This window comes from Lepeophtheirus salmonis, chromosome 9 (genome assembly GCF_016086655.4).
Source record: "Lepeophtheirus salmonis chromosome 9, UVic_Lsal_1.4, whole genome shotgun sequence".
NCBI lineage: Eukaryota > Metazoa > Arthropoda > Copepoda > Siphonostomatoida > Caligidae > Lepeophtheirus > Lepeophtheirus salmonis.
Window position 1 is genome coordinate 31,163,702 of NC_052139.2, and position 17,173 is coordinate 31,180,874.

The following is a 17,173-nucleotide window of genomic DNA, read 5'->3' on the forward strand; positions in this document are numbered from 1 at the left end:
ATCTATAAAAAATAAACAAGTTAGGGAGTTAGTTGTCGAAAAAATAACTATTGATAATTTTTTTAGTTTTTAATCAGTTCTAGTAGTGCTGACAGTCCAAAGGGCCGTTCTCAAGGACTAACAGGACCGGTTCTAAGACTGAGACGAATAAATAAGGAGCTACGCAACACTAGTTTTATTTTTTGAAATGATAGATTGTTTAGGCCCACAAAATAACTGACTTCAAGAGTGATGACTTCACTTGAGCATACTCTGTACAAAACGAATTGATAAGGTACGCGCCGCCTTCAATGAGACATAAGAGCTCCACAACAAAACATGTTTTTTTCAATCAATAACTACGTAATTAAATTCATGTTACATATTCATATGTAACAACTCTAAAAAGGTGTTAATTACTTCAATTCAACTAATAAATTCTAGTATCAAAGTAATGGAAGAGTCATTTCCCTTTGTTTTTACAGCCTTGAAGTCAGATAAGCCTCTTTTAAAGGACTTTAAAGGCTACAAAGAGGTTCTTTATAAAAGTAACCCTGGTGGTTGGGTTGTTCGTCATGACTATGGAGAGTTATACGCAAAAGAAATTTATAACATGGAACTGAGGGACGATGATGTTTGGGTAGTTACTTTTCCAAAGTCTGGAACTACATGGATGCAATCCATTCTTTGGTTACTTTTAAATGATGGGAAGTTTCCAATAAATAGGCATATGGACGAAGTGAGTCCGCATTTAGAGTAAGTTTAAAGTAATAAAATAATGAATTTACATATGTGTGTTTTATAAATAGACTGGATCAAGGAACACCCAAGGATGAACAACGAAGAAGGTTAATGGAAAAGAAAGAGGAGCTCCCTAAAGAGGATCCATTCATAGAATTCATTGATAAATTTATTGAAAAACAAAATTCTACTCCTGTTGATTTAGCAAATAGTCTACCTCGAAATAAACGAAGACTGATTAAGTCTCATCTCCCATTCTGTTTATTACCTCCTGGAGTGCTGAAAAGAAATAAAGTATGTCAACTTGATTTAAATTAAAATCTAATCTCAGAAAAAAATATAATAAGCCTCAAATTTAAGGTCGTTTTTGTGTATCGAGATCCACGGGATGTTGTAATAAGTTATTATCATCATATGCGCCTCATCTCAGACTCAAGTTTTTCAGGAAGTTTGGAAGATTTTTTTGATTATTTCATTAAGGATGAGGGTAGGTATTAAGTCCGGAGGAAGGACAATACATTAAATTTATTTTTTTTGTAATTTATTTATAGTAAACTGTGCTCCCTTCTGGGATTATATCCATCAGGCGTTTACTGAAGGATCTAAATACAAGAATAAAATTCATTTTGTGCATTTCAAAGATATGAAAAAGGTTAAACTATCATGACTAAATAATATTAATAATCAATTAAACATGTTCTAATGAAATGTTTCTTTAATATTAGGATTTACGTTCTGTGATAGAGGAATTGATTCCGTTTTTAGACTTAAATCCTGAAAATTATGACTTAAATAAAATCATGGAGCAAGTTTCAATTGAGAGTATGAAAAAAAATGCTACGGTTGAACACTCAGACACAATGGTTCGTCTTGGACTCTACAATGAAGATTCTGGAACTTTTATTAGAACAGGAAAGAGTGGAGGATGGAAAGAGAGTTTTACACCCTCAATGATGAAGCGTATGGATTTATGGACTGCTGAAAAGACGAACGGATTTCGTGATTTGGCAATGAATAAATTATATCCTATTTATAATTTGGATTGATATATTATTTTACCTTAAATTATGAAGTTTTATAATAGTAATTACGTTACTTTGATAAGTTGTCTTAAATATTCATTTTTTTACGATCATATGAGTCATCAAAGTTTGAAGAAAATTAACATTTGTCTCTACTAAAAGGTTATGTTTGATGAAAAATGGTATTGAAAGACAACGAGATATATATTTTATTACTTAGTAAGCATTTATAAATTACAAATGTGTTGCATCAACTCAAAAGCAAAACCTTGAACATAAATCATGAAAGTATGAAACAAACAAATTTTCAGAGACATAATTCGGTCAATTATGAGCTTTATATTCCTAAATATGGGATCAGTGGAGATATCCAAGAATATCACTGTAGTGTTAAGCCTTCATTTTGATTGATAAGACTATATTTGGCTTCAATATTATGGCTTTCAAATAGAATCCATGAACATTTTAGAAAGAAACAAATTTCGACTTCAATTTGAAACACCTCCAAAAGATCAATCATGATAATTGTTGACAGAAATGGACGATAACTCTTGAATAATACTACTGTAATCCAGACTCAATTTTATGATAGATCATTATTCTATCTTGATTTTGTGTTGATGGACCATATCATTTGCAACCATGCAGCATGTGAAATTTAGTTTTTAATAATTGTGAGTCAAAATCTTCTTGGTTGATATAAAATTATTATTAGTGTAAAATAAGGTTACAATAATTTAAATTTGAACTTGATAAAACATAAATTATTTAAAAAATCTGCATCTTCCAAAAATCTTTATTAAATTAATTGATATTGTTATTCAATCTTGACCTATTTGAAAAATAATAATTTAAAGGCATTTATTCATGCATATGAACAATATTTTCCATTAAAGTCATCCTTGATCTCAGATTTATATTATATTAATCCATATAAATTTGCATTGTACGCATTGATTCATATTAAAGCCTCGTATAATTTGCAAAACTTATGCAGGGAGTACTTTAATACTGGAGTGTACTTTATTATATTTTACACGTTCATTTATTTATGAAGTTGATTTACACTTTTCATTTACAAAATGAGTATTTGCTATAAATTATACGGACAATTAAATGTTTGTGAATAACTTTTTGGCTTGAAAAGTTCAATGAAAATATGACTTGCAACAATCTCCCTTTGACCTATAAATAGTAAGATACATTAGTTTCCTAATATTAAGCAGCTAATTCAAGGTTTACCTCAGATAGATACATTAATTTTCGGCTTTTTAGTCATCACATCATGAGACAGAGTAACATCAGGCCCCACCTTAGTCTTAAGCTCTCAGACTCGGAGGCCAGTGGATGTAATTAATGGAATATACTACTATAGAATTTATATAATATGGTCGTGCATAGAGTTTTGTCCAACTTATATATCAATAATGATGTCAACGAATAAGACATGGGCGTCCACAGGATCATATTCGGGAGTGAGGGTGGAAGGACAATTGGTGTTTTAGGAAAAAAATTCAGAATCCACAGCTGGTCACAAATTTTATTGAAAAATTCATAGTTATTCTCAAGAATTTGAATTTTTTGGAGAAAATAATTCAAAAATCTACAGCTACAGTCCCTCCAGTCCACCCCTTGCGTACGTTCCTGTAAGTTTTAGAACTCTAGGGATTCATGGAGTGTCAGTATGATTCAATATTCAACTCCTGAATATTTCCATGATCAACAAAACATTTATCCTTTCTTTCAATCTAGTGGAGTTGGTGAAGAAATAGTTTCTAACTTGTACATATTATGGAATTACGAATTATCGTAGTTTCAACTTGAATGTATTTAAAATATTAATAAATAACTGTCAGCCCATATTTTGTGTATTATAGCCTGAATCGTTAGCCAAAAAGTGGATTATGACGAAGTTTGGACTTCATATTTCATTACTCTACCTGTTTGTGTTTACTTTTGATATTTCAATCAGTTCTATCCATGTACATTATGTAAGACCTTGTATAAATTATAACTTATAGGTGTATTTCCTCGTTGGACTAGAAGTAGAATTGAGGATTAACATCAGAGTCATCCATGCGATATTTAAATATTTTAGTTTTTACTCATAACTGATCAGCGATAAGTATTAATAGCTAACAGGATTCAATTAATGACATAACTATGCCTCCGACAACAGCTGACTCAGGCATAATCTATTACTGCAGGGCCATCAATTAAAACTTCGCCACTATATATTCAGCTGTTCTCCTCTCTAACAGTATTCAAATTGTTAGGGTTACCACGTTAATTTTACAACTCCAATCAATCACGGTGTGACCTCACTAAAAAGAAAACTTTGTAACTGTATTTCGTTGCTCTGCCCCCCCCCCATTCCTAATCAGTGGTCTGAACTTTGATTGGTTGCTTAAGAATTATTCCTTATTAAGCTCTGAAACAGCCTGGAAAATTATTGAGTAATTGTTGGGATAAATACAAGCAAGTTATATTCGGCCATTTTTCTGTTTCTTTTCCATTCAATAAGTTGCGAGATAAAATATCAAAAAACAACCTTTAATTGAGAAGTAAATCCTGTTTCTTATATAAGAAAAAAGAAAAAACTCCTCACAACATTAATCATGTCTCTGAGAAAAAAGTTTATTCCATTCAAGGGAACAAATAATAGTTTAAAAGATGATTTCCCTGGATTTCAAGGTGATTTGGAGAAATGTAAGGATGGGGATTGGGTTCTTTTCCCAAGATATGGAGAGAATTATGCAGACGAAATATATAATATGGAGTTGCGGAATGACGATATATGGATAACTACGTATCCAAAGTCAGGTATGAGGAACAACTGTCAATTTTTGTATTTACTCATGCTAAAATCGAACCTAAGTTGTAATTGTTGTCATTATAGGTGGTCCATTAGTTTTGCTCTATTTCCTATATGTAGTTCTAAAATTGTAACTTTCAAGTTATGGTACGATTGATGTGAAAAAAAATAAATATTTAAACTCTCCTCTAATTAAAAATATACCTATATTTACAATTTAGATGAATTAAAATAAAATGAATTATATGTTTAACATGGATTAAATATTATATTTTCTTCTTAATAGCTGAAAAAGATTTATTAAAAAAATAATATTGAAATAATGCAACGGAAGTTTTTAATAAAGTCTGACAAACCTCTCTTTACGAATTTTAGTATTTCATGTGCATCTTCAATCTTTGTGTTATAAATTGTGAATAGTAATATTATTAACCATTAATAGGTACAACCTGGATGCAATCCATTGTATGGCTTCTCTTAAATGATCTTCAATTTGACGAATCAAAACACATGGATGATTTTAGTCCACATGTTGAGTAAGTTGGCTTATAATTAATTAAGGCTTAAAGCATTATTTAAATATTTTTATGTATGAAGGATTCATTTATGGAATAATTCGATTTTTAGTTCAAGTTCATGTTTCTCTTGAATTTTTTAGTCAAAATGTGTAATCTTTAGTACTATAAAAAACATTAAAGGGTTTTTTTTGTGTTATAGTAATTATGGGAATATACTCACGTCGTTACCTTTATTGTATCACACAACCTTTAATCCAAAAAGAAACTTTAAAATATTAGAATTGTACATAGTATTTTATTCGATACTGTATAAAAATAATATTGTTTTTTTTTTAATATTTCATTAAAAGCGTATATTTCTCAATTCAAGATTTCTATATACATAAACATAATAAAACTGTCAACATATATATTGATATACAGTGGTGTACGCAGAGGGTAGGCTGAAGGGGCTGTATCCCCCCCCCTTAAAAAAAAGAAATAATTTTTGCTTTTTCCCCCAAAAAATTCATTTCTTTTCCTTAAAAAATTAATTTTTTCTTAATAACTAAGAATTTTTGAAATTTTTCTCCGAAAATTTTTCTCCTAAAAATCGTATATTCAGGAACTTAAGTGTATGTCTACCCATAAGCCAAATTAAGACTTTCGAGTGTGGTGAATTACCCCAGACTCCTGCATTGATAGGTTTTGGAGGAAATAAAGTGAAAACCTTTGGAAAAATAAATCAGACAATTCACATATCTAGTAACAATCCAACAGTTTGCTCATTTTATGTAGTGGATACACAAAAAGCAATTCTTGGCACATTTTGTGTATATTCCATCAACATGAGGAAGAAAACACAAATGGTCAACCACCTTCATGTTTTGGGAAATTACATAAATCACGCTTCATATTTTCAAATGAAATTATCAAGGGGTTTCATCGAAAAAAAATGACTTTAAGCCATTGGGTGAGGCAAAGCATAAAGTCTTACACTCCATTGTTACCACACAAGTGCCATGCTTTGCATGGACAAGACGAGTTAATGGCGAAAAGTTATTATTTCTAAAGGATGAAGTAATGAAACTCCAAAGTCTCGGAATAATTCGGCCCTCAAATTCAACATTTTCCTCACCCATTTACAAATCCAATGAAGGGTTTGGACTCTGTAGAGACTATCGTGCTCTAAACAACATGTCAGATCTAGATTGTCATCCTCTTTCGAAAAGATTTTCCCTACAATTTGTCTGTTGCCCAAATTTGCTCTAAGCTAGACCTTTCTAGAGTATATCACCAACCAAATCCCTATGGAGAACGATTCCATTTACAAAACTACAATAATACGAGTTGGCCTGTGCGAATAAGTAAGAATGCCCTTCGGTCTTAAAAACTCAGCCCAGACATTTCATTGACAGTGTCTTAGGCAGAGTATTTTTCTATTTATTGTGCTGTTTGTGTACTCAATACAGTCTCTATTCATTAAAAATTATATTTAAAAAAACTACAGATATTCATCTTTTTTTCTTCAAAATCCATAGCTATTCACAAATGGTTTTCTTTTTTTGGGAAAAAATTCAAATATAAATTTTTTTTTGGAAGAAATCCAACATTAAATTTGTAGGGAAACAAAAATCAAAAATCTATATCTATTAAAAGAAAATGAAATGTTTGGGGACAAATTAAAAAAAAAAAATTTTTGGAAAAATATTTGATTTTTTTTTTTAATATGACATTTTCTTGTAAAAGTTCCTTAATTTGGGAAGGCTACAACCCATGCAGTCCTCCCCCTGTTGATGCACCTGTAAATTAAGAACTTACAGAGAAGGCGGAACAAAAAATAAGCACATGATATTATCAGTTTCCGGGACATCTTAGTAAATAACGGATAGTTAATTTCTTTTCTTTTTAAGTAAATCATTTTTGCCGCAATAGCTTTGTTATAAACAACTAAAAAGTCAGTTCCCTTTCCACAATTATAGTCTGGATCAAGTCCTTCAAAAAGAAAAGTTCGTACCAATGCTAGAATCCAAATTAAAAACCCTTAATCATGGAGAGGAACATCTCAAAAAACTAATCCAGGATCGCATTGACTTTTTGGAGGGGGGCCAATTAGAAATAGCAAACGAAATCCCAATGGGAAGTCGTCGACTCTTAAAATCACATCTTCCATTTTCACTTATGCCTCCTGGCGTATTAAAAAAGAACAAGGTTTGTAGGGAGCAAATCCAAAATATTAATTATTAATTTTGAGTTCTTTTTATTAGGTTATATTTGTTGCTCGAGATCCACGTGACGTAGTCCTAAGTTATTTCCGTCATCAGAGACTCATGAAATATTATGATTTCCAGGGAGATTTCACAACTTTTTTGGATTACTTTGTACGGGATGAAAGTGAAGACTTTATTTCTCATAATCTTATGCACTTTACCTGATTCTTTTTTTATTTCACATAGTAGTGGGTGGACCCTTTTGGGAATTTATTCATCAAGGCTGGGAGCATAAAGATAAGGACAATTTTTTATTCGTTTTCTTCTCTGATATGAAAACGGATTTATATGGTACGATTCAAAAACTCATCAAATTTTTGGACCTTACAGGAAAGTATACGGAGTCAGATATCCACAAACTAATGGACATGGTATCCCTTCAGAGCTGTAAGAACAATACTGTCATGGATGGAACTGCTATCAAAGTTCAACTTGGTCTATACAATGATAATAGAGGAGGATTTGTGGGTGAAGGTGAATCTTTCTTTCATAACGTTAGTTGCACTTTCATTGAGTGTATCATTAAAACTGTAATTGAAAATTAGATACTTGAATCTTCAATTTGAACATGTTTAATTACGGAAAATAGAGGAGCAACATTAATTTAACTTTGGTAAGATTTTAGCACATGTGTTGCCATTTCTAATCTTTAATGTAGTCTCCAACGACTTTGATAATGGCCTTGATGCGCCGCTGGAAGCTCTGCAATGGTGTAAAAATGTAGTTGAGGCTCATATGCAGGGTGTTCACGATAAATTGGAACTACTTTAAACTTTATCCAGATCCATAATGTGGATATTCGGGGTTAAGTCATACAAATATAAAAGGTTGCGTGAACAATACACTATAACTTCCACCACAATTGTTTTGACAACAAACAATAGTCATCATGGAACAAGCAAGGAGAGACGCCATCTTAGAAATTGGCTCGTGCGGGACACAACCCCTCTAGTATCTAGAAGCTTCTTATCTACCCCAAGACCACGGTGTACCGGGTCTTCAATGCCTGGTAGGTTGAGGGGAAGGTCTGCTGCAAGGCCCACAACATGAGAAGTGATCGAATCCGCACTCCCCGCTTCCTTGAAGGCCTCCGGAAGTCCATCAAGGCTTCGCCAGGGACTTCCTTGTCCAGGTTGGCCAAGAACAGTGGAGTGAGCAAGCAGCTGGAGGTCATACCGAATGGCAAACAACACATCCTCACGGCATCCATGAAGACCACCAGGCTCTCCAACGGTAAGCGTCTCCTCAATGACTTGAAGAGCCATGGAGGAAGAATCATCTTCTTCTCCGACGAGAAGAACTGGACTGTCGACAGAAGCTACAACGTCCCGAATGACAGACGGCTTGCCAAGGAAAGAGAAGAGGTCCCTGCGGTCTTCACTACAAAGGTCCCGGGCTCCATTACGAGGGAGTGGAATGCTGTCGATTCTGTGGAAGTGATCAGGGAATGCAAATCCTTTAGGGCAGGATGGAGAAGATGGGGGCTGCTGAGGGAGGGCATGATGAATAAATTTATTGTTTAATATCATGTCTAACTTTTTCATATTAACAAATACATTCCAAATTCCATTTTTACCAAGCAGGTTGAATTTTAAGATAGTTCCAATTTATCGTGGACGCCCTGTAGTTCTAAGATTCATCAACAAAAGCCTTGAAATATATGTTACTAGAAACCTATAAGCAAAAGCTCAAGCAAACCCACTACAAATGGTCTAAAAGAACTGAGAAATTACACCAATGACATAAAATACTTTCAAACGGTCATTTGTAAACAATTCGACAGATTTTTATTGGGGAAAATGTATTTATTAGATTTAAATAGCCAAACATATACCCATATATAAATAAATTCATAAATAACAGTTTTTATGATATTACTTGATTCTAATATGAAGCCTATCAGAGGCCTCTTTTTTGTATATATTTATACATTCGGTTATTTGAATTTAATATGAAAATGGGAGTTTTTTTTAATAACAATATGACAAATGGTACCCATTTGTTGCGGGCTCTTTTGAGCTTTTACTTATAGGTTTCTAGTATTATATGCTGAGGCCTTCCATTGCTGAGCAATAGAACTCAATTAGCTTTGGTACCTTTGTCCGGCTAGCTCTGGCCTTGACATTTGAACAGAGGGAAACGTTTTATGGTTTGGTATCTGCTGAGTATGGTGGCCACATTTTTTTCATCCAGAATAGAATGCTCGTCTCCAAAAAGGACTGTAACCTTTACGGTCTGTGCCGGTGAACTATCTAGTTGGAGATCCTTTGGATGCCAATTCTGTCATTAATTGTCTTCTTGACTCCTAAATTAGGCTTCCAATCTCTGTTAATGTGTGTTCTGCTCGAAGAATAGAAGCAATCTCCGATTCGTTTGTCTATTTTGTAGGTCTATTTCTAGATTGATTGTATCAATGATTGATCAATCTGGGGCCCAGTTCCCCAGATTGTATTGCCTCTTCTTGCTGGTCGTTGGGTTGGCATCTAACTTGCCCTTTAGGATGTTGATGATGGCCACATCACTCTTCTTGTTGTTGCTACCACATCTTGGTGCCCGACCCGGCGTTTCTATCGTGTTAGAATCGGCAGACTGTACTGACAATGACGCCAACATTCTTGACAATGTACTTTTGGTTTACTTGACCATTTAGAAGATCGTGTAACCTTTGGCCTTTGCTCGTTTATTTTTTTCGTACTTAGATATATATATTTGACACAAAATAACAGCTCTTTCAACGAAGATCAATTTTTACAACCAGATAAAACCAGATGAGTCGTTTGTGCACTAAATTAAAAAAAAAAATAACTGCTCAATTTTGACTCCCCACACTGTATATCATGACCAAAATTGTCCCAATACTTTTCTTTTCTGGGGAAATATACATATAAACATTTCACTTATACCCACAACTCCGCCATGGAGTCAACAAGGGAAGATTTCAAGCCTATTACATTTTCATAGCCAGAATGCAGGTGCGCTATTGTGATGATCTTGGTGAACAACGGTCTGAATATTAGGAATGCGGAGACCTCAAAGATCATAGGATAGACAGTAGTACGATTATGGAATTAAGGGAGACCCTGGTAGATACCAAGGACCCTAGGGAGCGATTCCCAGGTAGTGTCAGACCATATCCTTCTAGCCCGCCAACCTGAATCCGATTTTTTTTTGTCTGAAGCTACCTTGAGTCAGAAGTCGACCAAGGTCCTCAAATCACCAAAAAGTCCCTGATCGACTCCATTGTCCTGAAATTGTTCCAGACTCTGTATGCTGTTTAGGAGCCGAATCGATGTCGTTATTGAGGATAACAGAAGCTACATTGAGTGAGATATATTCTCAATGATAATATCTGCTTCTACAGTTTTTTTTTTATACATCTTAAAAAAATGAATATTTTATGTTAATTTGAAGTAGATTGATCAAAAGTGCGGGATTTCTTTGTTCTACCCTGTACACATTTTTGTTGGCCAAAGTGCTTGAGTTTATAGGAAGAATTGAGTAGGAAGGTTTATTAATATGTAATACGTTTAGCTATATATATTAAAAAATAACTTGTAAAATTGTCTTTAATCACCTTGTACGACTAATGACGTGAAAGATGTACATAGTTCCATAGAACGGAAGTAAATTATCTTTTGATAATATGTACAATACATGTAGCAGTAACCGTTTTTATCTCATTTGTTAGAATTTGTGTATGTGTATATTTTATGAATATAATATTTATAGGCAAAGTTGGTGGTTGGAAGGGTGTATTTACGCCTGATATGGTGGCTAAAATGGACGAATGGACAATCTGCAAAACACAAGGAAGGGATTTACCTTTACACAAATTATATTGTTAGCAAGCTACTTTGATTTATTCCTTTTTCAAATATATACGTATTATGTTATGTGTATATTTTTTTCATTTGTAGTGAAAAATGCATTAATAAACTATGATGAAAACCATTTAAAGGATTTATTTAATGTATAGGATGTCTGGAGGGGCTCTAGACCCCCCCCCCCGTTCAGAATACTGATAAGGAGTAGAAACATTGACCGCTTACAAGAAAATACATTGTTTTCTTTTTTTGGGTTAGTTAATTGTAAAGCCGCAATCAATAATAACTAACCTGGGGGCATACATTCGATTATATTTAACATCCATTCTCGAGCCAAATTTAAATTAAATGTTATAATAATTTTAGAGGGAAAAAATATAATTAATTAAAATTCCAACAAATATATTAAAAAATGCGATTGCAGATAGTGATGCAATTCTTTTACAACAATATTTTTAGTCATTCCATATTGCATTGGGAAATATAAGTCCTTTTACTTATTTTTAACGACACCACTTGGCTTGTATAAATATTTTAATGAACTTAAATGAAAGTTTGATTTCCTAGTAGCCTGATTGTATTCAAATCCTTCGACAAACATAATATGATAAAATAGTACTGCAAAGCTTATAGTGATATCTCTGACGTATGAATAATAATAGAAGATACTAATACCCGTAAGAATATATCCGTGGCTGCTACTTTTCCCTTAGGATATTTCGCCTTAAAGCCATTTTGCTTTAAGGGTGTTTCGCCTCAATACTTAAATAAATTATTTTTATACGTCGTAATTTGTCATTCTTGGTATAAATTGATGTTCCCTTTGACTTTTTGATTAAAATATTTAACGTTTATTGCTATAAATAAACATGAAATGGTTGTGTTCCGTTGGAATTATCCAACCAAATTGCAATGGATGCTATCAAAATCTCATTACGATATTTAATTAGTTCTAACCAGAAATAAAACATGTCATATTATTAATATAATAAGAAAAATAAACAAAATTAACGACAACTGTTGGATTGGAAGAATTGCCAATCTCTACTACATTATAATTGTTATAAATTAATTATTAGTTGAAATTATAAATTATTCATATCGGGAAAGAAGGAGTCGTGGATAGACAGACATACAAATATGACGTAAGATCGGGGATTACCACTTTGTTATGATCCAGAATGTGTCAAAAGAAGAAGTGGTTGACTGTGGTGAGGCAAATCACTGAAAGGATTCGGAGAGGCTCTCAATAGTTGGGTCAATGGAGAGCATGAGGAAATGAGAAATGTAAACAATGAAAACTTTAAAGCTCAGTATAATTGGAACAATTTAAAATCGAATAAGAAACATGACAACGATGGTATTCATCTTTTCATCAACTCTATTAATTTATTTCTTATCCAAAGAGTACAAAACATTCTACATTACGTAGCTACTTACGTACCTCAAGGTTGTATATATAAGAATTGGAATTCATACCTCCGATAAGATCTCAATCCAAATGATAAGAAACAGTACTACTCTTCAACGAATTTTAAGTGCATTTGTCCATTATGATAATGACATTTAAAAATGAAACTTCATTTGTAATAATTGTGTTTACTACTACAGGGTGTCCACGATAAATTGGAACTACTTTAAACTTCATCCAGATCCATAATGTGGATATTTGGGGTTAAATCATACTAATATAAAAGGTTGCGTGAACAATACACTATAACTTCCACCACAATTTTTTTGAAAACAAACAATAGTCATCATGGAACAAGCATGGAGAGACACCATCCTCGAATTGGCTCGCGCGAGACACAAGCCCTCTGCTATCTACAAGCTTCTTAACTACCCCAAGACCACGGTGTACCAGGTCTTTAATGCCTGGGAGGTTGAAGGGAAGGCCCACAACATGAGAAGTGACCGAATCCGCACTCCCTGCTTCTTTGAAGGCCTCCGGAAGTCCATCAAGGCTTCGCCGGGGACTTCCTTGTCCAGGTTGGCCAAGATCCGTGGAGTGAGCAAGCAGCTGGTCTCCAAGGCTGTGAATGAGGACCTCTGGTACAGGTCATACCGAATGGACAAACAACGCATCCTCACGGCATCCATGAAGGCCACCAGGCTCACCAACGGTAAGCATCTCCTCAATGACCTGAAGAGCCATGGAGGAAGAATCATCTTCTTCTCCGACGAGAAGAACTGGACTGTCGACAGAAGCTACAACGTCCAGAATGGCAGGTGGCTTGCCAAGGAGAAAGAAGAGGTCCCTGCGGTCTTCACCACAAAGTTCCCGGTATCCATTACGAGGGAGTGGAACGTTGTCGATTCCGCAGAAGTCATCAGGGCATGCAAATCCTTGGAATTTGAGAAGATGGGGTTTTTATATATATTATACACGATAGTGGGTTGAATGATCTCGAGTGTTAGTATTGGTTGTTCCTTTACATAATTTCCTCCAATTCTTAACCGGAATCATCTAATACTTCTATGTATAAAAGCTAAAGAGTTCCATAAAAAGACAGAATAATTGACAGAGATCCTAAATGAGGTATATTCTTATTCTTAGACGGGGTTGGACAAAATAAAAAGGAAAAAAAAGAAGAAGTCATTCATTTATTTGATCGTGACAGAAAGGATATGCAAAATTTAGAAAATAATTGGTGGAAGTTCTCATTATTTGTATGTGAAGTGACTAATGTTGGAAGGGCCTCATTCCAACAAATGAGTCTAGGTAATGCTACCTCCATTGCTAGGAATTCAATCGGCCTTAATATAATTGAAGTAAGATCGGTCACTTGTAAGACACTGCCTAGACCTGAAATAATTTTGATGAAGGCTCAAGAGCTGAATTCACCGAGGGAAATAATCAAATTTCCTTTTTTTATCGTTCTGAAGAATAAGGCATATAATTCTTTCAATGTACGAGTTGAATATCAGGAATTCTCTGACAGTTTCAGTAGATAGTGAACATTCAATATACGACTAAAAAATGTGTGGAGGTCAGTGAGTGACCTACGATGAGGTGGCAGACCAAATATCCCAATTCATAAAAGTAGAAGGCATTCAAGTGGCGCAACTGAATCCCAGGGATGCTCAGAACAATAAAAACTTCTTCTTTTTTGAACAATTTCCCAATCACTGAAAGACGCCCAGTTCTTCTTTAAACATTCGGCCAAGAGGAACAGAACCTAATAAAAGCAATTGAGTAAGGGACCAAAGGTTTATTCGAAGTGTATCAAAAGTAGGCTCCACCGCCAGGCAAACGGACACATAATCATTTTGTACGGAAGTGGTCAATTCCAAAAACTATCCTCCAAGTCTTCCCGGACAAGGTAATGTTTATGAAACACCTGAGGAATACACAAATCTACACAAGAAGATTGAAACTGAAAAAGAAGTTACGAGCCAACGAGTTAAAATAAATTAACCTGCAGACAACTTTGCAACAAGCGATTCTGACTAATGAATCAAACGAGATGATTGCTGAGGAAGAAATAGGATCAATGAAGAATCTAACTCTCAAATGGATGAAGAAACTGTCGGCGAGGAAAGTAATGGATGTAAAAAAGTGAAAATTAAACTCATAGGAAATTATGAAAATTCCAGACAACGATATAGTATGGGATGAAAACGAGAATACAAAACATAAATCTGCCACACCTAAAGAAAATCGAATCGGGGTTTTTAGGCATTGATTTGAAAAACAGGATGTTGGGATACAGTTTTTGAAAAACAGGAAGGTGCCTAAGAAAAGTTAAGAAACCAAAATAAGCTACCTTAAGTGATTAAGTGTTGACCATAACTTAAAATTTGAGCTGCTTTACCACAGCCGACTCCTGAGCCTTCCTATGCTGCTTGTAAACGTCATTAATAATGACTTTATCCTTTTTAAAATGTAGGTCGCATGTCCTTGAGTTTTTTGTTATTGTCTAGATGGTTATTTTGGTTTTAAGATCTTTGGTTGATCTTGGCAATTGCCCTTTCCCAACATGACTGAAGATGAGGATTAGTACGTACATTGAACAGGGAAAATTTGTTGTAACTGTCAGATTTCTTTGAGATACCGTCATACCCCTGTCTACATCCTGGGGAAGTGCATTTCTATCCCATTTTTTTCCCAGAACAAACAAATGAAAGCTCGTTTTACTTCTAAATGGTTAGTAATTTTACAAAAACGTTAATGGTATATCAATAACACAAACTGGCCACGGTTTATTTTCAAATTGTTATACCGAGCTATTTTTGTGACCCTTTTTCAAATATTTCTATGATTTCGTGAAGTCAATGGAAGGTGCCAGATTTCTTCTCTTTCGAAATTCCATGGCATTCAATCTGATTCAGGAATTTTCTTTGTGAGAGAGGAATAATAAAAATAAAGGTTACTGGAAGGATATTCAAGTGTGGGGAGATCAACTTTAACTAAAAAGAAAGCAATAAAGAGACTTATAATTGGAACCAAAGAGAGAAATATATTTAAGTTAATAATGGTAATTCAACATAAAATCAGTTTAAGAGAGTGAACAAAGAAATAACTGACTAAATTCTCTATTTTATATAGGAAGTAATATAAGAACCCTAAAGACCTCCTTCCCCAAAATTTATTTTACTGAATTAATAGTCTTTTAAATTAAGTTGTTGTTGTTTTTTTTCAAATTCTATCTTGGAACTCCAAAATCATACCAAAAAATAGTTTATCGTCTCTCTCTATATCTTTGTTATTGTCGCTTGATCAAATAGAGTTTTTTTTTATTAATTACCGGGCCGTGCAAAGTTATTTCTCGATGATGTAAATATACTTTTTAAGAGGTTTTGTGGCAAACAATCTGATTGTTTCGTATTCTTACTGTTAAAATAAACAAACATCCTACCTGTGAGAGCGTAACAACTTCCACACGTGAGACTATGTCCAATCAGGAAACAAAGAGGATCGAAATTGTAGCCCTCCTCCAAGCGGGAGTGCCTCATAACAACATTAAGGAGCATGTTGGGGCCTCGTTGAAGACAATTTACAACGTTTCCAAGCGCTTGGAGGCTGGGGTGATACAAACATTCCCCTGGGGCTGGCAGGAAGCCCACTGTCTCAACAAGGCAAGTAAAGGCTGTGTTCAAGAGGACTCCCAACTTGAACTTTTGGCCAAGGACTACTTACCCCCTCAGAGCCCAGATCTGAACCCACTAGACTTCCCTATCTAGGCGCACGTGGAGACTAAGGCCTGCAAAAAACGACACAAGAACATAAATGCCTTAAAGGCTGCTGTCAACAAGGCCTGGGCCTCCATGGAAGCTGATTACATCCAACAAGTCTGTGGCAGCTTCAGACGTCCCCTGACCAGTGTCATTGAGTCAAATGGTGGCTACATTGATTAAATTTGATCACTAACTATTTTATTATTCTAAAAATGTATGAATAAATTGTTTCTCAAGTCATTCAAATGTCATTATTGTCAGCGATATGTTCAGAACAAAAATCGGTAAATAATTCTGCACGGCCCGGTAAATATCTTAAATTTAAGTGGATGTACAAATATGTTTGAAAAAATTTATTATCACTATGACATACATAACTTAAATATGTTTTCTGATCCAATCTATATGTACTGAAATATTTGTAAAAACAAGAAGATTTTACTTTTCCTTTATGACTGATACGATACCAGCCAGCACACATTTTTCCGAATCCTGACATACGTTCAATGGTCCTCCTTCATTATGACTATCCGTTATTGAGTTTTTTTTTTTGTTTATAGATGATCCTTTTTTTGGAAAATCTCCGTGAATATTTCTGCTTAATTTTTTTACTATAGAGAATTGAACTAATCAAAAATGACTAAGTCGATCTAAAATTTTTGATCCAGTAACTGAAAAATAAAATATAAATACGTGGTGCGGAATCTTCTTTATATTGATTTAAAATGACTCTTAGTATACTTACAAGTTATTAATTGCCCATCATTAATAGGAAAATAATCCCTGGAAAGGCAAATGGGAAGGACTCTATCATTCCATATTAATTCATTATGTAGGGAAATTATGG

At 34.1% G+C, this 17,173-nt stretch overlaps 1 protein-coding gene across 1 annotated transcript; it reads left to right on the forward strand.

The window, feature by feature from the left end:
- The first annotated feature begins 296 nt into the window (after positions 1-296).
- LOC121124887 (uncharacterized) lies at positions 297-11,275 on the forward strand. Its single transcript, XM_071890860.1, has 11 exons — positions 297-735; positions 789-1,014; positions 1,081-1,207; positions 1,272-1,372; positions 1,446-1,754; positions 4,337-4,565; positions 5,000-5,093; positions 7,037-7,265; positions 7,322-7,448; positions 7,511-7,798; positions 11,054-11,275. The coding sequence occupies exons 1-11, from the start codon at positions 434-436 to the stop codon at positions 11,167-11,169; spliced, it is 2,148 nt and encodes a 715-aa protein (XP_071746961.1). The 5' UTR covers positions 297-433; the 3' UTR covers positions 11,170-11,275.
- Positions 11,276-17,173: the final 5,898 nt, after the last annotated feature.